This window comes from Acanthochromis polyacanthus, chromosome 22 (genome assembly GCF_021347895.1).
Source record: "Acanthochromis polyacanthus isolate Apoly-LR-REF ecotype Palm Island chromosome 22, KAUST_Apoly_ChrSc, whole genome shotgun sequence".
NCBI lineage: Eukaryota > Metazoa > Chordata > Actinopteri > Pomacentridae > Acanthochromis > Acanthochromis polyacanthus.
The window spans coordinates 1,914,470-1,940,022 of NC_067134.1; the positions used below are offsets into that span (position 1 = coordinate 1,914,470).

General features: G+C 37.5%; 2 protein-coding genes across 12 annotated transcripts in view; one reads left to right on the forward strand and one right to left on the reverse strand.

Moving 5' to 3' along the window:
- Positions 1–25,553, reverse strand: part of LOC127532016 (zinc finger protein 239-like) — a 147,386-nt gene that overhangs the window by 89,214 nt on the left and 32,619 nt on the right. The gene's annotated exons all lie outside the window — the stretch shown is intronic.
- LOC127531951 (uncharacterized) lies at positions 1,183–19,601 on the forward strand. Of its 11 annotated transcripts, none has more exons than XM_051942544.1 (9): positions 4,304–4,732; positions 6,977–7,414; positions 12,791–13,216; positions 14,217–14,465; positions 14,613–14,870; positions 16,468–16,770; positions 16,870–17,139; positions 18,552–18,635; positions 18,748–19,601. In XM_051942544.1, exons 1-9 carry the CDS (start codon positions 4,341–4,343, stop codon positions 18,812–18,814), a joined length of 2,487 nt encoding a protein of 828 aa, XP_051798504.1. In that variant the 5' UTR covers positions 4,304–4,340; the 3' UTR covers positions 18,815–19,601. The 11 variants fall into 11 exon arrangements, with proteins under 11 accessions (XP_051798510.1, XP_051798504.1, XP_051798505.1 ...); XM_051942554.1 differs by lacking the exons at positions 6,977–7,414; positions 12,791–13,216 and adding exons at positions 13,495–13,757; positions 13,872–14,126 and having other exon boundaries at positions 4,593–4,732; XM_051942553.1 differs by lacking the exons at positions 4,304–4,732; positions 12,791–13,216 and adding exons at positions 13,495–13,757; positions 13,872–14,126 and having other exon boundaries at positions 7,267–7,414.

A 25,553-nucleotide genomic window follows, 5' to 3' on the forward strand; every position in this document is an offset into this window, starting at 1 on the left:
ATCAATATTTTATTTGTTAATGTGAGTTCAGAGATGGAACTTTTCATGATGGCTTCAATTTTTCCTTTTTCATATGTCTGCTCACCCACCATCAGACAGTTTTTAAAAAATACTTTTTCAATATGAACAATCCTGACTTAATGACATGAAGAAAACAGTAAAAATTTCAGGTTTTTAACTTCAATAATTCTTGAGATATTGTTGTCCAAACAGTGTATAGAGAACGGATGGATGGATATTCGTTTTTGTCGGACAAATGTGTTTTTCTCACCCGCTGTGGTAATCACATCTGAAAGTGGTTTATACCGGCGGATTCATAAGAATCTAAGCTTTCCATCGGCGTATAGTGTTTGTATAATCGCGTTTGCAGCCGTCGGACATTCTTGAAATTCCTATGCAAATTAGTAAGTGTACCGCCGGCGGTACACTGAAGTTTAAGGGGTTAAACTAAAGCATTTTTCTCAGGAAAGATGGATCACCTACAATCTTTCAAACTTCCATATTTTATGCTTTAAAAAAATTGTGTCAAAATTTAGAGATATTGGAGCAAAAATGTAACAAAAAAATGGATGATTTGGTATGGAATCAACCCACATTTTTTAATTTGATTTCGATATTTTAATGTCATGATTCATGATAAAATTGCTGATTTTAAATTAAACTGTAAGATTGAGTTATTAAGACGGTGTGTTATTTTCACTGTCCATTGTTTCTCATGTTATTAGTCCAACTGATCATGAAATGTGAAAGAGTTGATAGAACTTAATGAAGGTCAGTGACTGACTGAAGCAATGAAGCAGAGAGAGAATGTGAGTTTATCTGTTGATGTAGAAATATTTCCTGCAACACTTTGGAAACATGTGACAGTCTGGTACCTGTATGAGAAGAATGAAAAGATGTGGATAAAAAGAGCTGCAGCTCAGTGACAACTATTCAGTCATGTTAATACCTCTTGATGGAAAAACAGAAACACAAGACAGGAAATGAAAAAACTGTGACATTTAAGGTGGTATTGGGTTTGTGAGTATTTTAAGAGTTTGAAGATGAAATCTGTAACCTGTAAAGCATCTGTTACTGCACTGATGAAACAGGAATCATTCCTCATGAGGAGTTGTATTTCTATGACTGAGATGAAATCATTAAAACATGTTTTTCTCTTCATTTTACAGAGTTGAGCAGTTACTTTTTGATGAAACAACCAGGATGTTTGTGAATCTGTTCTGTGCAGCAGCAGAGAGAGAACAGCAGACAGGAGAGAAGATACTGGAGCAGTTATCGTCAGTGTGCAGATATAAAGGATTTCCTTCATGTTCCATGGATGGAAAATATCAGACTGGTTTCCTGCTGGATCTGTTCTCCCATGTGAAGGACTATGAGACTAAAACAGGTCTGAGAGTCCTTCCATCATTACAGTCAGTTTTCCAGTCAGCTCCTGCAGTCTGGTCCATAAAGCTCTCAGAGAGAAAGACCTCCATCCTCCTGGAAGTGCTGAAACTCCAATCAGAGAAGAAACCAGTGGAGCTGACAGGCTGGTCACATGAAGAGAGTGAAGTGAGGAGTTTCCTGCAGTGTCTGCCTTATATCTCACAGCTCAAGTAAATGAATTCTACTTTACACCATTCAGTCTATACAAGGAGAAATCCATGAATTCTGATGTCATTGTACTGATTGAAACATTTCAGTCATATTTCTTTGTCATCACTTTTATATTTCTACATTCTGACTTTATCCACATGGGGTCATATTTCAGTTCTATTTCATCTCTGCTCATTTCAGAGGGAAACATTGTTCTCTTTCCACCACTGTATTTATTTAGTGTTTTAGTTACTTTTTGTCTTTGAGTCTGAGATTTCTCTACATGTATGATCAGTTTATGAAACTGGCTGTATTATAGATGAAACAAGCCAACAGGATATAAAGTGAAGTCATTTATATCAGTTTCTAGAGGGTTCTTCCATCTCAAATTACAGAGGTCTTCTAATTAATCTCTGATTTACTTCTTTAAAAATGATCATGAAATATAGTATTGAAAATCAAATCTGTGAAATTTTAGGTTTATATATCAACTGTCTTCTGCTATCAAAGTTGTTTAAAAATGTCCTGTTGACCATCTTTCAGCAGAATTTTTTCACTCAGTGAAATTTGAGGCTTCCAGAAATGTTCAGTTTTATTTCTCTTCATGTCATTGATTCAGAATCTGGAATATTGGAAAAGTAATGAAATAGTTTCTGATTATGAGTTGGAATATGATAAATATTAAAGTCATCATGAAACGTCTCATCTTTGAGCTTAAATTCTGATGATCCAGAAGTCAACTCATATTTTCTGAACCACATGTAGCTGAATGTCACAATAAAACAAAACTAAACACAGAATACTTTTAATTTGAAATACTTGATCACAAAAATGAACACCAAGTTATTTTCTTTTATCTTTCATCACTGATAGAGCAGATGTGACAATTTTTACCACAAAAACAAAAATGATCCAAGTAGAAAAGAGTTGTGGAGTTTCAAAATGCTTCTTTATAAATAAATAAGATAAATTATTTTTGAATAAAAGCATCTGACATCATTTTCAGTCTCCACAAATTCAACTCAGTGTATTGTCCTCCTACTTATTGCAAAGATGCTTGAAGGTAAACTCTTCATCAGTCACTGTAAATATTCATGTTGTCACACTTGAACTTTGTCAGAGTCCAGCTGTGACTTTGGTCTTGAAGTTTATTCTCAGTGGAACACAAAGCAGAGGATCCATTTTGTTCCTATCAAACACTTTCCTTCATGATGATAAATTTAGCAGTGAAGTGTTGGTCACATTAGTGGATGAGATTAGCATTAAATATATGTCCAGGTATGAAAATGTCCCACTAGAAACATCCCACTATCCAACAGATGAGTGGATTTGGTTCTATTCTGCTGCTGTCATCCTCATAATCTGATGCAGTGATAATTCCTAAAGACATGACAGCAAACTACATGACAAGTCTCCTCCAAAGCTACATTTATGTCTGCAAAGTGGGTCTGAAGATGACAAATATGCAATTATTGAATATATACATATATTTTCTGTGTTATATTTGGAGAAGAGTTTTTAAACTGCAGAACTCTGTTTGAAACAGATCGGAGTATCTACTATTTTTCAGTTTTTGTGTTTCAAGTTGTCAAAGCTGCTCAGTTCTGAAAGTTCAATGGAAATACATTTCTTTCCATTTTTGTGACCAAGTATTTTATATTCAAAGTATTCTTGGTGTTCTGTGTGTATTATTGTGACATTCAGGTACATGTGGTTCAGAAAATATCACTGGTTGAGTTTTGCATCAATATTTTATTTGTTAATGTGAGTTCAGAGATGGAACTTTTCATGATGGCTTCAATTTTTCCTTTTTCATATGTCTGCTCACCCACCATCAGAGACAGTTTTTTAAAAATACTTTTTCAGTATGAACAATCCTGACTTAATGACATGAAGAAAACAGTAAAAATTTCAGGTTTTTAACTTTAATAATTCCTGAGATATTGTTGTCCAAACAGCCTGAATTTTCAGTGTGCAGAAGAACCTGCAGAAACTGGATCGACGGTCCATCATTAAACTAAAGCATTTTTCTCAGGAAAGATGGATCACCTACAGTCTTTCAAACTTCCATATTTTATGCTTTAAAAAACTTGTGTCAAATTAGAGATATTGGAGCAAAAATGTAAAAAAAATGGATGATTTGGTATGGAATGAACCCACATTTTTTTATTTGATTTCGATATTTTATGTCATGATTCATGATAAATTGCTGATTTAAATTAACTGTATATTGAGTTATTAAGACGGTGTGTTATTTTCATGTCCATTATTTGTCATGTTATTAGTCAACTGATCATGAATATGAAAGAGTTGATAGAACTTAATGAAGGTCACTGACTGACTGAAGCAATGAAGCAGAGAGAAGAATGTGAGTTTATCTGTTGATGTAGAAATATTTCCTGCAACACTTTGGAAACATGTGACAGTCTGGTACCTGTATGAGAAGAATGAAAAGATGTGGATAAAAAGAGCTGCAGCTCAGTGACAACTATTCAGTCATGTTAATACCTCTTGATGGAAAAACAGAAACACAAGACAGGAAATGGAAAAACTCTGACATTTAAGGTGGTATTGGGTTTGTGAGTATTTTAAGAGTTTGAAGATGAAATGTGTAACCTGTAAAGCATCTGTTACTGCACTGATGAAACAGGAATCATTCCTCATGTGGAGTTGTATTTCTATGACTGAGATGAAATCATTAAAACATGTTTTTCTCTTCATTTTACAGAGTTCAGAATAAGTTACCTCTTGATGAAACAACCAGGATGTTTGTGAATCTGTTCTGTGCAGCAGCAGAGAGAGAACAGCAGACAGGAGAGAAGATACTGGAGCTGTTATCATCAGTGTGCAGATATGAAGGATTTCCTTCATATTACATGGATGGAAAATCTCAGAGTGATTTCCTGCTGGATCTGTTCTCCCATGTGAAGGACTATGAGAGTAAAACAGGTCTGAGAGTCCTTCCATCATTACAGTCAGTTTTCCAGTCAGCTCCTGCAGTCTGGTCCATAAAGCTCTCAGAGAGAAAGACCTCCGTCCTCCTGGAAGTGCTGAAACTCCAATCAGAGAAGAAACCAGTGTATCTGACAGGCTGGTCACATGAAGAGAGTGAAGTGAGGAGTTTCCTGCAGTGTCTGCCTTATATCTCACAGCTCAGGTAAATGAATTCTACTTTACACCATTCAGTCTATACAAGGAGAAATCCATGAATTCTAATGTCATTGTACTGATTGAAACATTTCAGTCATATTTCTTTGTCATCACTTTTATATTTCTACATTCTGACTTTATCCACATGGGGTCATATTTCAGTTCTATTTCATCTCTGCTCATTTCAGAGGGAAACATTCTCTTTCCACCACTGTATTTATTTAGTGTTTTAGTTACTTTTTGTCTTTGAGTCTGAGATTTCTATACATGTATGATCAGTTTATGAAACTGGCTGTATTATAGATGAAACAAGCCAACAGGATATAAAGTGAAGTCATTTATATCAGTTTCTAGAGGGTTCTTCCATCTCTGATCATCAGAGGTCTTCTAATTAATCTCTGATTTACTTCTTTTAAAATTATCATGAAATATAAATTGAAAATCAAATCTGTGAAATTTTAGGTTTATATATCAAATATCTTCTGCAATCAAAGTTGTTTAAAAATGTCCTGTTGACCATCTTTCAGCAGAATTTTTTTCACTCAGTGAAATCTGAGGCTTCCAGAAATGTTCAGTTTTATTTCTCTTCATGTCATTGATTCAGAATCTGGAATATTGGAAAAGTAATGAAATAGTTTCTCATTTTGAGTGAGTTGAAATATGAATAAAGTTAAAGTAATCATAAAACATCTTATCTTTGAGCTCAAATCAAATAAATCCTGATAATCCAGAAGTCAACTCATATTTTCTGAACCACATGTAGCTGAATGTCACAATAATACAAAACTAAACACAGAATACTTTTAATTTGAAATACTTGATCACAAAAATGAACACCAAGTTATTTTCTTTTATCTTTCATCACTGATAGAGCAGATGTGACAATTTTTACCACAAAAACAAAAATGATCCAAGTAGAACAGAGTTGTGGAGTTTCAAAATGCTTCTTTATAAATAAATAAGATAAATTCTTTTTGAATAAAAGCATCTGACATCATTTTCAGTCTCCGCAAACTCAACTCAGTGTATTGTCCTCCTACTTATTGCAGAGATGCTTGAAGGTAAACTTTTCATCAGTCACTCTAAATATTCATGTTGTCACACTTGAACTTTGTCAGAGTCCAGCTGTGACTTTGGTCTTGAAGTTTATTCTCAGTGGAACACAAAGCAGAGGATCCATTTTGTTCCTATCAAACACTTTCCTTCATGATGATAAATTTAGCAGTGAAGTGTTGGTCACATTAGTGGATGAGATTAGCATTAAATATATGTCCAGGTATGAAAATGTCCCACTAGAAACATCCCACTATCCAACAGATGAGTGGATTTGGTTCTATTCTGCTGCTGTCATCCTCATAATCTGATGCAGTGATAATTCCTAAAGAAATGACACCAAACTACATGACAAGTCTCCTCCAAAGCTACATTTATGTCTGCAAAGTGGGTCTGAAGATGACAAATATGCCCTTATTAAATATATACATATATTTTCTGTGTTATTTGGAGAAGAGTTTATAAACTGCAGAACTCTGTTTGAAACAGATCGGAGTATCTACTATTATTTCAGTTTTTGTGTTTCAAGTTGTCAAAGCTGCTCAGTTCTGAAAGTTCAATGGAAATACATTTCTTTCCATTTTTGTGACCAAGTATTTTATATTCAAAGTATTCTTGGTGTTCTGTGTGTATCATTGTGACATTCAGCTACATGTGGTTCAGAAAATATCACTAGTTGAGTTTTGCATCAATATTTTATTTGTTAATGTGAGTTCAGAGATGGAACTTTTCATGATGGCTTCAGTTTTTAAAATGTTTTGTGTCACTTGTAATCAGAGACTATTAGATCTACTTGTCCAATCTTATCAATTCTGAATTATTGACATGATGACAAAAGGAGAGAAATGTTCAGGTTTTTATCTTGAATAGTTTCTGGGATATTGTTGTTCAAACAACCTGAAATTTCATTATGCAGAAAAAAACCTGTTGAAACTGGATCGACGGTCCATTATTAAACTAAAGCATTTATCTCAGAAAATATTTGATTTATCTGAACAGAAACACAACACAGACAAGGAAAAACTCTGACATGTAAAGTTATTGGGTTTGTGAATATTTTAAGAGTTTGAAGATGAAATCTGTAACCTGTAAAGCATCTGTTACTGCACTGATGAAACAGGAATCATTCCTCATGTGGAGTTGTATTTCTATGACTGAGATGAAATCATTAAAACATGTTTTTCTCTTCATTTTACAGTGTTGAGCGGTTACCTCTTGATGAAACAACCAGGATGTTTGTGAATCTGTTCTGTGCAGCAGCAGAGAGAGAACAGCAGACAGGAGAGAAGATACTGGAGCTGTTATCATCAGTGTGCAGATATGAAGACTTTCCTTTAGGATACATGTATGGTGATGAAGGCTTTCAATATCAGAGTGATTTCCTGCTGGATCTGTTCTCCCATGTGAAGGACTATGAGACTAAAACAGGTCTGAGAGTCCTTCCATCATTACAGTCAGTTTTCCAGTCAGCTCCTGCAGTCTGGTCCATAAAGCTCTCAGAGAGAAAGACCTCCATCCTCCTGGAAGTGCTGAAACTCCAATCAGAGAAGAAACCAGTGGAGCTGACAGGCTGGTCACATGAAGAGAGTGAAGTGAGGAGTTTCCTGCAGTGTCTGCCTTATATCTCACAGCTCAGGTAAATGAATTCTACTTTACACCATTCAGTCTATACAAGGAGAAATCCATGAATTCTGATGTCATTGTACTGATTGAAATATTTCAGTCATATTTCTTTGTCATCACTTTTATATTTCTACATTCTGACTTTATCCACATGGGGTCATATTTCAGTTCTGTTTCATCTCTGCTCATTTCAGAGGGAAACATTGTTCTCTTTCCACCACTGTATTTATTTAGTGTTTTAGTTACTTTTTGTCTTTGAGTCTGAGATTTCTATACATGTATGATCAGTTTATGAAACTGGCTGTATTATAGATGAAACAAGCCAACAGGATATAAAGTGAAGTCATTTATATCAGTTTCTAGAGGGTTCTTCCATCTCTGATCATCAGAGGTCTTCTGATTAAATATCTCCGTTTAGATAAAACCAATTATTATTGAATATAAATTTGTAAAATGGAATGTGTGAAATTTTAGGTTTATATATCAAATATCTTCTGCGATCAAAGTAGTTTAAAAATGTCCTGTTGACCATCTTTCAACAGAATTTTTTACTCAGTGAAATTTGAGGCTTCCAGAAATGTTCAGTTTTATTTCTCTTCATGTCATTGATTCAGAATCTGGAATATTGGAAAAGTAATGAAATAGTTTCTCATTTTGAGTGAGTTGAAATATGAAAAAACTTTGTCATCATGAAACGTTTCATCTTTAGGCTTAAATTCTGATAATCCAGAAATCATCTGGTTATATTTTCTGAACCACATGTAGCTGAATGTCACAATAATACAAAACTAAACACAGAATACTTTTAATTTGAAATACTTGATCTAAAAATGAACACCAAGTTATTTTCTTTTATCTTTCATCACTGATAGAGCAGATGTGACAGTTTTTACCACAAAAACAAAAATGATCCAAGTAGAACAGAGTTGTGGAGTTTCAAAATGCTTCTTTTAAATAAATAAGATAAATTCTTTTTGAATAAAAGCATCTGACATCATTTTCAGTCTCCACAAATTCAACTCAGTGTATTGTCCTCCTACTTATTGCAGAGATGCTTGAAGGTAAACTCTTCATCAGTCACTCTAAATATTCATGTTGTCACACTTGAACTTTGTCAGAGTCCAGCTGTGACTTTGGTCTTGAAGTTTATTCTCAGTGGAACACAAAGCAGAGGATCCATTTTGTTCCTATCAAACACTTTCCTTCATGATGATAAATTTAGCAGTGAAGTGTTGGTCACATTAGTGGATGAGATTAGCATTAAATATATGTCCAGGTATGAAAATGTCCCACTAGAAACATCCCACTATCCAACAGATGAGTGGATTTGGTTCTATTCTGCTGCTGTCATCCTCATAATCTGATGCAGTGATAATTCCTAAAGAAATGACAGCAAACTACATGACAAGTCTCCTCCAAAGCTACATTTATGTCTGCAAAGTGGGTCTGAAGATGACAAATATGCCCTTATTAAATATATACATATATTTTCTGTGTTATATTTGGAGAAGAGTTTATAAACTGCAGAACTCTGTTTGAAACAGATCGGAGTATCTACTATTATTTCAGTTTTTGTGTTTCAAGTTGTCAAAGCTGCTCAGTTCTGAAAGTTCAATGGAAATACATTTCTTTCCATTTTTGTGACCAAGTATTTTCTATTCAAAGTGTTCTTGGTGTTCTGTGTGTATTATTGTGACATTCATGTGGTTCAGAAAATATCACTGGTTGAGTTTTGCATCAATATTTTATTTGTTAATGTGAGTTCAGAGATGGAACTTTTCATGATGGCTTCAGTTTTTAAAATGTTTTGTGTCACTTGTAATCAGAGACTATTAGATCTACTTGTCCAATCTTATCAATTCTGAATTATTGACATGATGACAAAAGGAGAGAAATGTTCAGGTTTTTATCTTGAATAGTTTCTAGGATATTGTTGTTCAAACAACCTGAAATTTCATTATGCAGAAAAAAACCTGTTGAAAATGGATCGACGGTCCATTATTAAACTCAAGCATTTATCTCAGAAAATATTTTATTCATCTGAACAGAAACACAACACAGACAAGGAAAAACTCTGACATGTAAAGTTATTGGGTTTGTGAATATTTTAAGAGTTTGAAGATGAAATCTGTAACCTGTAAAGCATCTGTTACTGCACTGATGAAACAGGAATCATTCCTCATGTGGAGTTGTATTTCTATGACTGAGATGAAATCATTAAAACATGTTTTTCTCTTCATTTTACAGAGTTGGTTGTGGTTACCTCTTGATGAAACAACCAGGATGTTTGTGAATCTGTTCTGTGCAGCAGCAGAGAGAGAACAGCAGACAGGAGAGAAGATACTGGAGCAGTTATCATCAGTGTGCAGATATGAAGACTTTCCTTCATATTACATGGATCGAAAATCTCAGACTGGTTTCCTGCTGGATCTGTTCTCCCATGTGAAGGACTATGAGACTAAAACAGGTCTGAGAGTCCTTCCATCATTACAGTCAGTTTTCCAGTCAGCTCCTGCAGTCTGGTCCATAAACCTCTCAGAGAGAAAGACCTCCATCCTCCTGGAAGTGCTGAAACTCCAATCAGAGAAGAAAGAAGTGTATCTGACAGGCTGGTCACATGAAGAGAGTGAAGTGAGGAGTTTCCTGCAGTGTCTGCCTTATATCTCACAGCTCAGGTAAATGAATTCTACTTTACACCATTCAGTCTATACAAGGAGAAATCCATGAATTCTGATGTCATTGTACTGATTGAAACATTTCAGTCATATTTCTTTGTCATCACTTTTATATTTCTACATTCTGACTTTATCCACATGGGGTCATATTTCAGTTCTGTTTCATCTCTGCTCATTTCAGAGGGAAACATTGTTCTCTTTCCACCACTGTATTTATTTAGTGTTTTAGTTACTTTTTGTCTTTGAGTCTGAGATTTCTATACATGTATGATCAGTTCATTAAACTGGCTGTATTATAGATGAAACAAGCCAACAGGATATAAAGTGAAGTCATTTATATCAGTTTCTAGAGGGTTCTTCCATCTCTGATCATCAGAGGTCTTCTGATTAAATATCTCCGTTTAGATAAAACCAATTATTATTGAATATAAATTTGTAAAATGGAATGTGTGAAATTTTAGGTTTATATGTCAAATATCTTCTGCGATCAAAGTTGTTTAAAAATGTCCTGTTGACCATCTTTCAACAGAATTTTTTACTCAGTGAAATTTGAGGCTTCCAGAAATGTTCAGTTTTATTTCTCTTCATGTCATTGATTCAGAATCTGGAATATTGGAAAAGTAATGAAATAGTTTCTCATTTTGAGTGAGTTGAAATATGAATAAACTTAAGTCATCATGAAACGTTTCATCTTTGAGCTTAAATTCTGATAATCCAGAAGTCAACTCATATTTTCTGAACCACATGTAGCTGAATGTCACAATAATACAAAACTAAACACAGAATACTTTTAATTTGAAATACTTGATCACAAAAATGAACACCAAGTTATTTTCTTTTATCTTTCATCACTGATAGAGCAGATGTGACAATTTTTACCACAAAAACAAAAATGATCCAAGTAGAACAGAGTTGTGGAGTTTCAAAATGCTTCTTTATAAATAAATAAGATAAATTCTTTTTGAATAAAAGCATCTGACATCATTTTCAGTCTCCACAAACTCAACTCAGTGTATTGTCCTCCTACTTATTGCAGAGATGCTTGAAGGTAAACTCTTCATCAGTCACTCTAAATATTCATGTTGTCACACTTGAACTTTGTCAGAGTCCAGCTGTGACTTTGGTCTTGAAGTTTATTCTCAGTGGAACACAAAGCAGAGGATCCATTTTGTTCCTATCAAACACTTTCCTTCATGATGATAAATTTAGCAGTGAAGTGTTGGTCACATTAGTGGATGAGATTAGCATTAAATATATGTCCAGGTATGAAAATGTCCCACTAGAAACATCCCACTATCCAACAGATGAGTGGATTTGGTTCTATTCTGCTGCTGTCATCCTCATAATCTGATGCAGTGATAATTCCTAAAGAAATGACAGCAAACTACATGACAAGTCTCCTCCAAAGCTACATTTATGTCTGCAAAGTGGGTCTGAAGATGACAAATATGCCCTTATTAAATATATACATATATTTTCTGTGTTATATTTGGAGAAGAGTTTATAAACTGCAGAACTCTGTTTGAACAGATCGGAGTATCTACTATTATTTCAGTTTTTGTGTTTCAAGTTGTCAAAGCTGCTCAGTTCTGAAAGTTCAATGGAAATACATTTCTTTCCATTTTTGTGACCAAGTATTTTCTATTCAAAGTATTCTTGGTGTTCTGTGTGTATTATTGTGACATTCAGCTACATGTGGTTCAGAAAATATCACTGGTTGAGTTTTGCATCAATATTTTATTTGTTAATGTGAGTTCAGAGATGGAACTTTTCATGATGGCTTCAATTTTTCCTTTTTCATATGTCTGCTCCCCCACCATCAGAGACAGTTTTTAAAAAAATACTTTTTCAATATGAACAATCCTGACTTAATTACACGAGGAAAACAGTAAAAATTTCTGGTTTTAACTTTAATTATTCCTGAGATATTGTTGTCCAAACAGCCTGAATTTTCAGTGTGCAGAAGAACCTGCAGAAACTGGATCGACGGTCCATCATTAAACTAAAGCATTTTTCTCAGGAAAGATGGATCACCTACAATCTTTCAAACTTCCATATTTTATGCTTTAAAAAAACTTGTGTCAAATTAGAGATATTGGAGCAAAAATGTAAAAAAAAATGGATGATTTGGTATGGAATGAACCCACATTTTTTATTTGATTTCGATATTTTATGTCATGATTCATGATAAATTGCTGATTTAAATTAACTGTATATTGAGTTATTAAGACGGTGTGTTATTTTCATGTCCATTATTTGTCATGTTATTAGTCAACTGATCATGAATATGAAAGAGTTGATAGAACTTAATGAAGGTCAGTGACTGACTGAAGCAATGAAGCAGAGAGAAGAATGTGAGTTTATCTGTTGATGTAGAAATATTTCCTGCAACACTTTGGAAACATGTGACAGTCTGGTACCTGTATGAGAAGAATGAAAAGATGTGGATAAAAAGAGCTGCAGCTCAGTGACAACTATTCAGTCATGTTAATACCTCTTTATGGAAAAACAGAAACACAAGACAGGAAATGAAAAAACTCTGACATTTAAGGTGGTATTGGGTTTGTGAATATTTTAAGAGTTTGAAGATGAAATCTGTAACCTGTAAAGCATCTGTTACTGCACTGATGAAACAGGAATCATTCCTCATGTGGAGTTGTATTTCTATGACTGAGATGAAATCATTAAAACATGTTTTTCTCTTCATTTTACAGTGTTCAGTGGTTATCTCTTGATGAAACAACCAGGATGTTTGTGAATCTGTTCTGTGCAGCAGCAGAGAGAGAACAGCAGACAGGAGAGAAGATACTGGAGCAGTTATCATCAGTGTTCACAAATGAAACATGTCCTCACATATACAGCTGTGGTAAATATCAGACTGGTTTCCTGCTGGATCTGTTCTCCCTTGTGAAGGACTATGAGACTAAAACAGGTCTGAGAGTCCTTCCATCATTACAGTCAGTTTTCCAGTCAGCTCCTGCAGTCTGGTCCATAAAGCTCTCAGAGAGAAAGACCTCCATCCTCCTGGAAGTGCTGAAACTCCAATCAGAGAAGAAACCAGTGGAGCTGACAGGCTGGTCACATGAAGAGAGTGAAGTGAGGAGTTTCCTGCAGTGTCTGCCTTATATCTCACAGCTCAGGTAAGTCAAATACTGAATATGTTAAATTATACTGTATAGACTTTCTAGAATTTTGTCTCTAAATGCAGCTCATATTAATAATGTTCTTGAAAAGAGTGAATTATTCATTTACAGACTGATATAATGTAGATCCAGATGTTCCTCTGTGTTTGATTTAGCGTGACGTCATAACAGCTGAAATCACAATCAGACTCTTGTCATCACTCTGTCTGTGTGTTCATCCCTGATCCATAAGATTATGTGTCATAATGTAGAGTTATTTCTTTGCTGTGTTCCAGCTGTGGTCCAGGCTTCTTCCAGAGTGTGTGTTCATCCATCTCTGTCAGATCCAGACAGGAGGTCCAGCAGCTGGTGTCTCTGCTGCAGCTCCTGGACTTCAAGCTGCTGTTAACAGGAAAGTTATCCAGGACGACCTGCTGCTCTGTGGGGAGAGTTCTTCATCTGTGTGGCTCCGAGTGGATCTCAGCCTCACAGCTAAGAAGATGTCTGTCAGAAGAACCTCCCTGCTTTTCAGAAAACCAACACAACTCCACAGTCTGAGGTGATCATTTCAACATTTCCTGTCTCTTCTTGTCTTTCACTGACTTTTACCTTCTTCCAGTTTAAATCTTTAGTCACTGATGGCTGCTCTTTGGTTTTTCTCTTTGGTTTTCAGGCTTTCCAATGCCATGGTCTTGCTCCTGTTTCGGTGGGTCAGAAGAAGTAAACTGATGTGTCCTTTGACTGTTGAAGAGCTTTGTCTCGAGGCTCAGAAAGATCAAGCATCAGACAGAAAGTTGTTGAAGGTTGTCAGTAGTTTATGTTCCCTGCTGAGATCCTGTTCAGTCAGACAGTTGGTCCTCACTGAGTCCTGCATCCCTGCTCAGTGTCTCATTCCACTGCTGCTTCTCCATGGTCCTCCAACCATCAAGTAAGTATCCTTCCTCAACCTTCTGAACCAAACAAAGCATAGAATACTTTATGAGATAGACTCATTATTTTGTCTTTCTGAAACCTGCAGACTGAGTGAAGATCATGTCCAGCAGCTGCTGGTCCTGGTCCATGAAGTCCAGGACCAGGTCTTGACATTGTCTTTGTTGAATGTGGTTTCTGGAGACCTGACCTCCTACAGCCTGAACTGGGAGCTTCTTCACTATCTGCTGCAGCAGTGTCCAGCTCAGACCATCACTGTGAACCTGAGGAAGAACCGCTTCTTACAGGAGAGCGCCGCTCGTCTGCTTCCCTTTCTGGGCAGGATTGTGATTAAAAGGTGATCAGTTTGGATTTCTGACTTCTTACCAGGATCACAGTTGGTCTTCTTTAATGATTTTCTGTTTACTGATGTGACTCATCTTTCTTCAGCATTTTCTGAGCTCTTTAAACAAAGTGTCCTTGTAAATGCTGTGGATGCTTTCAGGCCCACTCCCAGCTTGGTGATGACTTCCATCAGAGAGCTGTACAGAGCTCACGCCAGTCACATGGTCCCCAGTTTGCTGAGGTCACTGGATCATGTGATCAACCTGAGCTGCAGAGAGCTGGACTCAGTGGACTCTGCTGCTCTGCTCTTCACCCTCAGACACAGTGACGGAGTTAAAGTGAACCTCCGGTGGGCCTCCATCCCAGCAGAGGGAACACGGTCCATCCTCTCTGCGCTGGACAGAGTTTCTGAGCTCAGGTCAGATATTAGTGCTGGTTTTCAGACGATCATTGCTGTCCAACACACAGGACAGGATCCAGCTGTCCTCTGCCTCAGTATTAATGCTCCACTCATCATTCTGTCTTCACTTTTTCATTCTACAGCAGTTTCTAAGATCACAACTGTTTTAATTTCACTACAATACTTTGTTTCCATGTTAAAGTTGCTCTTCAGTCATTGATGAAACCCTTAGAAACTCATCTCTCTGTGTCAGATTTACATATTTACACGTAATTTCTATCATTCATGCCTTTAAATGTCTTAGATGAACTCTACACTCTACATCTGACCTTTGACTGCTTATTTCACTTCTGATGTCTCTTCTTGCATATAGAAAACTGAATATAGACATTTCAACAAGGTTTTTAAAAAGTGATTTTTACTAGTAAGGGTCTTTAAAAAAGATTTCAGATCCTTGCAGTAAACTGCTTTACAATCAAACACACTGTTATGACTGTAGCAGCATTTTACTGTAAACGTGCAGTTCAATGTCTGTGATTTGACTTTTGGACCATTTTAAGGCATCATTACAGGCAGAAACAGAACAGCAGATGAACTTTGGTTCTAACTGAATAAAAAGACACGCTGACACCTTTTTACCTGCAGGATCACTTTCTGGGCTGCTTTTAATCAGCTGCTCCAGCAGTGAATGAAAAGAACATTTCGAAGTCTGAGCTTCACTTCTTTACTTTCTAATGAATCCCATTCAGATCATCTCAAACACTCTCTGCACAATTCCATGTTTCAGATTCGATCTCTTATTCATGCAGGAAATAGTGGAGAAGAGATTTGTTGATGGACACTCATGAGATAAAGTGAATCTTGTTCCAGCAGCAGCTTTAAATCCTCTTCCAAAGCCGTCATTAATGATGAATGTGAGAATCTAGTTTGGACCTGAAGGACGTCCAGATTCACACCTGATGAGCTGAAAGAGTGAAACTGGCCTCAGTCTGACTTCAACCAGGAGAAACAAAGTTCTCCAACATCTTCAGATACATGAAGCTTCTCAGCTCCATGACAGCAAGTTTCCAGAGAACATGAAGGGTTCCTGCAGCTCACTGCTTCATTCACAGCCTTTCAGAGTCCTGATGGAGACACAGTAGTGTTGAAACGTTGGTCTGTTTGCACTTTTAAAGGCTGTCAATCAAGCAGGGAGCTCCAGAGACTCTTTCCAGCTCCATAAATCCATCAGTGGGTCTGATCTGAACAGTCCACCCGCCACGTGTCCCCAACGTCCACCTGAAGGACAAAATGGACGTCAGGTTCAGTAAATTCCAGAGAAGCTGACAGTTTGTTTGCAGCCTGTCAGATTCTGTCCCTGCTTGTATTTTCTGAGCCGTGAGGCTTATTTTCAGTGACGTCGTTGTGATTCCAGATGTTGAACTTGATGGATGTAATGGACAGAATGATGGAAGTAAAACTCCAGTTGTTAGGATGGAATGAATCTTTATATTTCTGTTTCTGTGTTTTCTTCCCTTTAGAATATGTGTGTATTCAAAGATCCTGTTGGTAAATTGAAGAGTTTTCTGTGTATTGACTTTTTATTTGCTTTCTTTCTGCATCAACTGTTCTTCAGTGTGGACAGGAATCAGCTGCTGAGGTTCATCCACTGCTGTGCTGCCTCTGACGCCCAGCAGGAGGCAGCGTCCGGCCTGCTGAGGACTCTGCAGCACCGCTTGGATCTGTCCTGCCAGTCCTGTGTGGATCTACAAGAGGAGGATCAGACTGAGCCTCTGAGTCTGACTGCTGATGACTGCAGGGCCGCATCCATCGTCCTGAAACACTGCAGCCCGGACACTCAGCTCCACCTGCAGGACTGTGAGGTGGAGGACGGAGGACTGGACCTGCTGTTTTCTGTCCTGGACAGGGTCCGCCTCAGGTGGGACAGAGCCCAGAATGAGATAAAGCAGAGACAAGCTTGTTGTCCTTCATGTTGGACGTCCTGACAGTCTGTCTTTGCTCTGTTTGTCCTGTTCAGAGTCAGTAAAAGTGTCCTCCTCCAGCTGCTGTCCCTGCTTCCTGTCCACTCTGAGAGGGACACAGTGAGACGGGCCGAGTCCCTGTGTGGAGCTCTGGGTGGAGAGCTGGACCTCAGTCACAGCACACTGGACCAGAGGGTCTGTGGAGGTCTGGTCCAGATGCTGGACTCCTGTGAAGGACTGACTGAGCTGGACCTCAGTCACTGTCAGCTCAGCGACCAGCTGCTGCTGCCCCTCATCACACATCTGCACAAAGTCCAGGTCCTGGAGTAAGTCTCAGACCGGTTCCTTCTCTGGGAGGACAAACTCAGCATCAGCCTGTTGACCCTCTGACCTCCTGGAGGGTTCAGAGAGTCAAAGTAGACTTGATCTATTAGAAGAAAATAAAGGTCCAGATGACTCTGAAGCAGCCAGAAGCAACATATTTAGCTCCCAGAGTTCATTGGTGGGACTTTAAAGTCAGCTGGAGCTTCATGAGCTGGAAGAACTTTGGCTTTAATTCTTCTTTTTACCTCCAGTCTGCAGTTTCTGCTTTCTGCTTTTTGTTCTCATCTTATTTTTGCTCACTGTGCTTCATTTTTCTCTGCAGTCTAAAGTCCTGCAGCTCAGTGGAAACAGAACATGAAGAAGGAGAGAATCAGAAATGTCTTCTGTCAGGAGGACAAACTTCACATTTCATTTATTTGAAAAAGCAAAAAGAAATTCTTTGGTTATCTTATAACATCTTTTAAAACTTGAAACATGTCCTATAGTTTTCTCAGTGTCAGCAGATGTTAACAACTCTGGGACTAAATGGAGGCTTCCCACACTGTAGATGTTGAACTTTTTCATCTTTCCATCCTCTCCAGATGTTTCCTCTCTCCTCTGCTCATCATCAGTAGAAAGATGTTTCTCCATGCTGAATGGATCTCCAACAACCTGCTCCTCTGTTCTCTGTTTCTGAGCCGTGCTGCTTTTATTTGATTCATCCAGGAGCTTTGATTTTCCTCTCAGTCTCTCTGTGGAAACACTGCCTGCAGCTCACCTGAAAACCCTGCATTTTTCTCTCCTGACTGTTGGTCTCAGCTGAGTCAGTCGAGGTTTCTCTGTTGCACCAGAATATTTAGGGTTTTTTTTACAGAATGTGGTGCAAACAATTTATTTTTAGTGCATTTTCTAATTAGACACGTAGAATAAAATGATTCAGATTAATTGTTGTGTGATTTAAAGTCTAGATTTGGTTCATTTCTGGACAGAACCACTCAGCACGATTCATAAAGCTTAAAATCTGAAGCTTCTTTTTGTTTTTTTACAATTTCTGTCTCTGATAAATGGAGTCATTTCGTCCGTTTTTTTTTTTTTTTTTTTTAAAGACGTCACTCCTGTTAATCCCAGCAGCAGGTTTAAGGTTCAGAGGGTTCAGATCCAGGACTTGGACTAAAGAATATTCCAGATTCACAGAGTTCTAGATGAACCCAAACACACCTTCACTGGCAGCTGATGATGGATTGAGAGAAGATGATGGAACAAACTTATTGTAGAGGAAAATGAGGCTGTTTACAGGAAGTTGTCCCATAAAAACTGACTCAAATTTCATTTTATGTTTGATCCTGTTGATGCACTGATGTGCTTCTTTGACCTTCTGTCAGCATGTTATCAGATGGAGGATCAATGAGAGTCTCCTGTTGTGTTTGTGTTGCAGTCTGAGCCACAATCAGATCACAGACGCCTCCACAGATGTTCTCCTCCAGCTGATCTCCATCCACTCCTCCATCCACACTGTGCGGTGAGCAAACATTCATCTTAGAGGCTCACAGAGAAACCAGTGGATAGATGAGCTGAACTGATGCTGTTCCTCCTGAATGATGACGTCTGCTCTCTGCTTTGGTGTTTTTCAGACTCTTCAGCAACGACATCGTGGACAGAAGACCCTTTGAGAAGCACAAGCAGTTTGAAATGTGGTGAAGCAGTCAGGAGGTCATGTGATCATCAGGGAGGAACTGTTGGATGTCGTCATTAAAAGCCTTTTCTCCTCATGATGAGATGAAAACATGGAGTTCATTCTGGTCATCAGTAGTGTGTGATGTAGAGACTTTAGTTGAAACAAGCTTTGATTTTGACCACATTAGATTCTCTTGTTTTTTACAATCAATAAGACGACACTTTATCTGGAGGTAAAGAGCAGCCAGCAGTGTTTTCTAAAACTTGTTTGACATTATTAGTTAGTGGAGCTCATATTTCTGTTTGCTACCATGTAAGGATGGTCTTAAAATTATTATTTTATTGTGACAAAACACAGACTGTAACTGTCAGTGTTGTGAACAGGCTGAAGTGATCTTTTTCTCCTGCTGTGATAACTGTATTTATTCTGGGAGCACAACCACCAAACATTCATATATTCAGGTCCAGCCCTAGTTGTGATGTTATTTTCTATCTATGTGCCATTTGGAGGGAAGTGAAGTACAGTATATTTTGTATGTTTTGTCAGTGGAAGTAGTTTTCACTGATCAAACATAAAAGCGTTCCCTTACTACAAGTATTTGGTTCAAAAGCTTTATGTTGTGAAAAAAAAGAGATTTGGAAATTTGTGTTTCTTGTGCCTTAACTTGTCATTTTGTAAAGATGTTGTTTATTTTTGCTATTTTTTATTTTATTATTTGGATGTACCAGAGTCTGCACATTATCTTACATTTTTGCCTGTCTGATCACATCATTTCTAAGAAATAAATCGGACATTACAGTCAAACAGTTACTCAGTACTTGAGTTGTCTTTTCACCAATATTTTTTACTCTACTTGTGTAATTTTGTGGACGACTACTTTTTCTTCTACTGGAGTGATATTATTTTGAAGTGACGTGACTCTTATTTGAGTACAGTTTTTGGATATTCTACCCACCTCTGTATATATATCTATAAGTATACAATCAACTTAATGAGATTCTGCAGCCACAGTTTTGTCTCTCGTGTTCAAATTGACCCTATCATGGGTGCTGTGCTGAGCTACAGCAACTTTATGTTTGAATCCCTTCACCAGAATTATTTCTAGAACTCATTTATCTCGCTTGTCAAAGCAAGATAAATGATGAAAAGGCAGAATGATTTTATTATGAAGGAAATAGAAATACGGCTGATGTGTAGTTTTGGTCAAGTTTCTGTCTACAAGACGACAGAAAAACGTGTTCTGACCACGATACATCAACATCACTGGACGATTGTAGCCTGTAGAAAGCTACTGATGACTTCATTTACTCTGAATGCTGCTAAAGCTTCAACGTAAAACTATATTTCTACTGTTTCAACGAATAAAACATGATTTTGTAAGACTCAGAAGGACGGCTGGTATAAACTAAGATGGTTTAATGAGAACTAGTTTCACATATTACACGAATTCATTTTGTTGTCTTCTTTGTAACGTCCAAACAAAAAATAAACACATTTTAGCTAACCTACAACTGAATCCCTGAATGACTGGAAGTGTTAGCTGAGCTTGTGGAAGTGCTAACGAGGGTCTGCTCTAGCAAGGATTATTACCGTCACACATGTAGTTTTTAAAATAAATCCTCTACAAGGACATCCAAATCATAGGAGAACACCTAAAAGACTTTAAAACCAAACTCAATAATAGATGACTGTCTTAAAATCTCCCCTAATGAAAATAAATGAATATCTGGCATCTATAGCACCATATCATCTGTCTGCTCTCCTCCATTTGAAGCTTTCAAATCCAAATAGGAAGAGGAACTCTGTATGAGACTCCCAGACGATCTGTGGAAAGAGAGCCTTGAAAATGTTTCTACTTGTTCAAATAATGCAGGACACTGTCTTATCCAGTTCAAGACTCTACACAGGCTTCATTACTCTAAGGAGAAACTACATGCCATATATCCACAAATGTCGCCTATTTGCGCTAAATGCCACGCCTCAGTGGCAAATCTTCTCCATAGTTTTGTATTATGTCCAAAAATGCAACATTTTTGGTCTGATATTCACCGCATTTTGTCTGAGGTCTTAAATATTCTTATTGAGCCGGAGCCCTCCTTTATTCTACTCGGTACATTGGAAGCATCTAGAAAATTAAGCAACACACAACAACACTTTCTTTCTTGCAGTCTTATAACAGCTAAGAAGTTGATATTTCTGCACTGGAAGAGCACTAAGACCCACTTGTAGAAGATGAGATATACTTTAAAAGATAGAATACCACAGTTCAATAGGACCTGGATGTCCCTGATATCATATCAGAACAATAGATAATTCAGTATGCACAACTAAAATACAACTCAAGAGTGAAAGTATTCAAGGGAAGGGTGGTTGGGAAGACGGGAGGTGGAGGGAGGAGGTCATTGGAGATTTCTGATAGCTCAGGATTGGAGATAACTGCTCTGTTCTGTTTGTCTGTCACTTATTTCTACAGATATGGAGCTGAAAGAATATTTGTAAAATATGTTTTTATACATCTCTGTAACCCATATTGATCTCTACGGATCAAGTATAATTACCCTTTTGTATATCTATATCTATATATATATATATATGTGTGTATGGATATATAGGTATGTATGTAAATATGTGTGTATGTAGATATTTATATATATGTTATATGTTTATATATGTGCAGGTACAAATGGATCTCCATCTCAAACACAGAACCTACTTATTAACCAGCAGCACCACCCCAGTATACTTAAACCCTCCTAAACCCATTACACTCTGTTCTCTCTCCCTTTTTTTCTTTCTTTTTCTTCCTTTTCTCTCTCTCTCTCTTTCTTAATTTGCTTTGCAATTGTTCAGCCATTTGTTCATTGTTCAATTACTTAATCAAAGCTTTAAAAAAAACCTGCATGTATGTGTGGAATATATGTAAGATGAATGTTCAATAAAAACATTATTTAAAAATATGTCCTAAAACAGTCATGCGAAAAACATTTATGTCTATAAAATATACTGGACATAAATAAAAAATGGCTGCATAGTGAAATATATGAAGTCCATCTGCATTTGTACATCATACTGATGTTGGAATAATAACTGCAGCCCACGTTCAGTCAAGTTAGCGAAATTACGGATAAACAACGTTTCCAGTTATCTCTTTCAAAATAAAAGCCGTGATTTGTTTAACAGAAAAAAACGTGATTTCAAAAATATGATTTTGAAAATGTAAACCAAACTGTAAAAAGCGTTAGCTAGCTGCTCCACTTGCTCTGAATATTTTTGTATCTATTTACAGGGCTGTCAACTCTCACTCTTTGGCCGTGAGACACACACAACTCAGTCCCTTCACACGCTCTCACGCCACACTCCCAATATCACACGGTCAGAAAAAGATAAGTTCCACTTTGCTGTTATGGGAATATGTAACCTTTGGGGAAATCCAGTTCGCGTTGTTACTACAGAGAACTCGAGGCTTGTGAAAATCTGGTCCTCATTTTCTGTCCTCCTCCCCAGTCATTGTGCAGCTGTAGGTGTCTGTCTCTGAGTGACCACAAAGCCTGTGTGCCCGGGAGCTTTAAATGATCGTGGAGGAGTGATTCTGGATCATCATACCAACATTAACCTCTTTTCAGGGACGTATTAAGGCTTTAGAACCAGTATATCGCTCAGTTGTTGTGTCAGTGGGCTTGTAGTCTCAAACTGAGCAGGAGAACTATAAGGTTTCTCGCATGTCACATACTTAAACATTTTGGTGTCACACGGCTGCTTAGAATGTTGTTACAAGCAAAAAAAATCTGAAATTTTGTTGCACAGTGGTCCTCAAATTTGTAAAGGAGTGACGTGTCTTAAATTAGGTCATTCTTTTTAGCTGTTCCTGAGATCATATTGAATTCCATCAAAGATACTCTCCCGTTTTTTGACCTGGTTTATTCAGCATTTTTCTTGGTTGTGAATGCCTTGTTTGATCCTACCCATTATTCCTTCTATCTGTACTTTTTCAGTCATTACTAATACAACAATTCATTCAACACAAAATCAATGTGTATTTCCAACATGTTCTAGTGTGGATCTCAGCAGTAAAAGTTTATAAATCACTGCTAGAACTAAGCTGGAGGGCAGGTGTTTCCCCCCCAATATTACAGTTTTTCTCCATTGGTTTGGCTCATTTCTTGAAACCGAGATGACATTCTCAAAACTAAAAGATCATTTGGCCAAACAGACCTACAGTTTCGCACAACATTTCAGATAAATAGCAAAAGCACAAATCTTTCCCAAAACTGTTCATCCATGTTTCAAAACTAGTCCTTTTCTCATGTGAAATGTCAGTGCCACCAAAATTGCAAAGATCCTTCTCAATAGCTTCGTCTCATTTGCAGTCACTTTGAACTTTTGCCAGAATAAACCTGGAATGCTCAGCATAACACCATGGATACGCTGCACAAACACATATCTCTGTCAAAACAGTTTAGCCATATGTCAAAACTAAATTTCCTTGTTATATAATGAGTCAATGCCCCCAAAATGTGTTGTTCCTTTGGCCTTGTGTGAGCACTGCAAGTCAAAATGCTTAGCTGTTTTGTCACTGTAGCAGAGGTCTAGCTATTACAGAAGATATTTGTGTAAAACTGCAAAATAAAAAAGGTATTTCTCAGTAAGAGCAGGTTCCAAAGTTTTGACACAAGCTCAGTTTTTATTCAAACAAAATGTTCTTCTATATTTTTCAGTATATAACTAAATCAATTATTCTACATGTACAGCAAACAAACAAAAGAAATCATTGCCCAGAGTAAATAAAGTTTCCCAATTACTATAATTCTTTTACTGGTCACGGTCATCCTCCCTCTCCTGGTCACCCTCCTCCTCTTCATCATCAATGTGCTGCTCTCTGTTTGGCCACAGATTTTCATCCATGTCGCAGCGAATAGTTTCTCTTGCAATGCAGCGCGGGAAGAAACGGCGAGAATGTCTCAACCATCCTCTACACTGATCTCCTGTGATGTCCTCACACGCAGCATCCATTGCCTGGAGCAGGGTCCTCTGGTCTTGAGCTCGGTGTTCATACACTCTCCATCTCCAAGCAGGAAAAAAAAACTCCTCAATCGGATTGAGGAAAGGAGAGTATGGTGGTAGAAACACCATGAGCATCCTTGGATGGGTAGTAAACCAGGCCCTAATGAGAGGGCTACGATGAAAATTCACATTGTCCCACACAATCCCATAGCGTGGTAGGTGAGGTCCTTCGTCGTTCCTCTCGTTTTCTGGGATTAGATAAGTATAAAGTTGATCCAAAAAGTCAGAAGCTTTTGAGTATTGTATGGGCCTAGGCTCGGGATGTGAGTGGCCACACCATTCTCGGATATGGCAGCGCACATTGTTATATTGCCCCCTCGCTGGCCTGGGACATCCACTGTGGCCCGCTGCCCAATGACATTGCGACCACGCCTGCGACCCTTGGCCAAGTTGAAGCCAGCCTCATCCACAAAAACCAGAATGTGAGGCGTTTTATTCCCTTCGAGTGCCATAATTGTCTGAAACAGATAAAATAAAAATACAGATCAGTAATATTATTTTCTATAGGATTGTTCTATATTCTACACAAGTTCTAGATCGACAATAACTGACTTACATGTACATATTGGTGGCGCAGTTAATTTACTCTCTCAGAGTTTCTTTCAAATGGCACTCTGTAGACTTGCTTCATTGTCATTTGATTTTTTTTAGAACTCTGTCTATTGTGGATAGGCTTATTGTATTGATATTGTGAAAAATTGTGTTGTCTTCAATTACTGCATCTCGAATTTGTCTGATGGTAATAGCATTATTTGTAATGACGAAATTGCAAATATGTTGTTCCTGCTGTTGACTCAGCAGCTGTCCTCTGCCACCCCTGAAAGGTTGTTGTCCAATCCTAGACAAAGACACCGAGGATAATTTCTACATATACGAATATACACATGTGTGCATGTTATATACATATACATATAGTTAGCATCGAATTGTGTTGGCCTGAATTCACATCATATTGAGGTTGGATTTTACTGTACTATAGGCCTACACACTACATTCAATTGTGCGTTTTCATGCATACCGGTTTTCCCTCCGAAATGTTTGAATGATGGAGGAGACTGTGGATCGAGGCACATTAGGCTGAACAGCTTCTGCCATTGTAAGGTTGTGGTTGACCACATGGTCTATGAGTGTGGCTCGTATTTCATCTGGGACAGCATGGTACCTTCTTGCCCCTCGGCCTCTTCCTCCAATACCACCACCCCGCATTCTCACACCTCTTCGTCCTCTTCGTCCTCTTCGTCCTCTTGCCTGAGCAGGAAGTTGTCCTTGAACATTTGCTTGGCCTGGAACCTCCATGTTCACACAGCAAATGATATAGGTCCTGGCCAAGATCTACTTATATATCTATATGTATAGTAATCACAATCATAGACATCACCTGTCAGAGAACTAATCAAACTGTTTGATTGGTCAAGTGAGATATGGGATACTCCTCCGTTGTTAGTCAAGTTCTGCTTTCACCTGACTGTCATTTACTGCCAAGTATTTAAAAAAATATACACATGTATTTTATGGTATTATATTCAAAACCAATTTTGACAATTGAACAAACTATTCTGCATATGATGGCTCACACAATGAACCAATACTGACACATTTTGGAGATGATGACCATTTGACTGAGAATCAGCTAATTCAGCGAGATCAGGAATATCTATTCATTTGGAAAATGTGCTAAATGTCAGTTAATTGTGCTAACTT

Coding starts and splice junctions, on each gene's coding strand:
- LOC127531951 (XM_051942544.1), top strand. CDS start 4,341: ATGTTTGTGAATCTGTTCTGTGCAGCAGCAGAGAGAGAACAGCAGACA. Junction 4,733..6,976: donor CCTTATATCTCACAGCTCAG/GTAAATGAATTC, acceptor TTCATTTTACAG/TGTTGAGCGGTTACCTCTTG. Junction 17,140..18,551: donor CACAAAGTCCAGGTCCTGGA/GTAAGTCTCAGA, acceptor TTTGTGTTGCAG/TCTGAGCCACAATCAGATCA.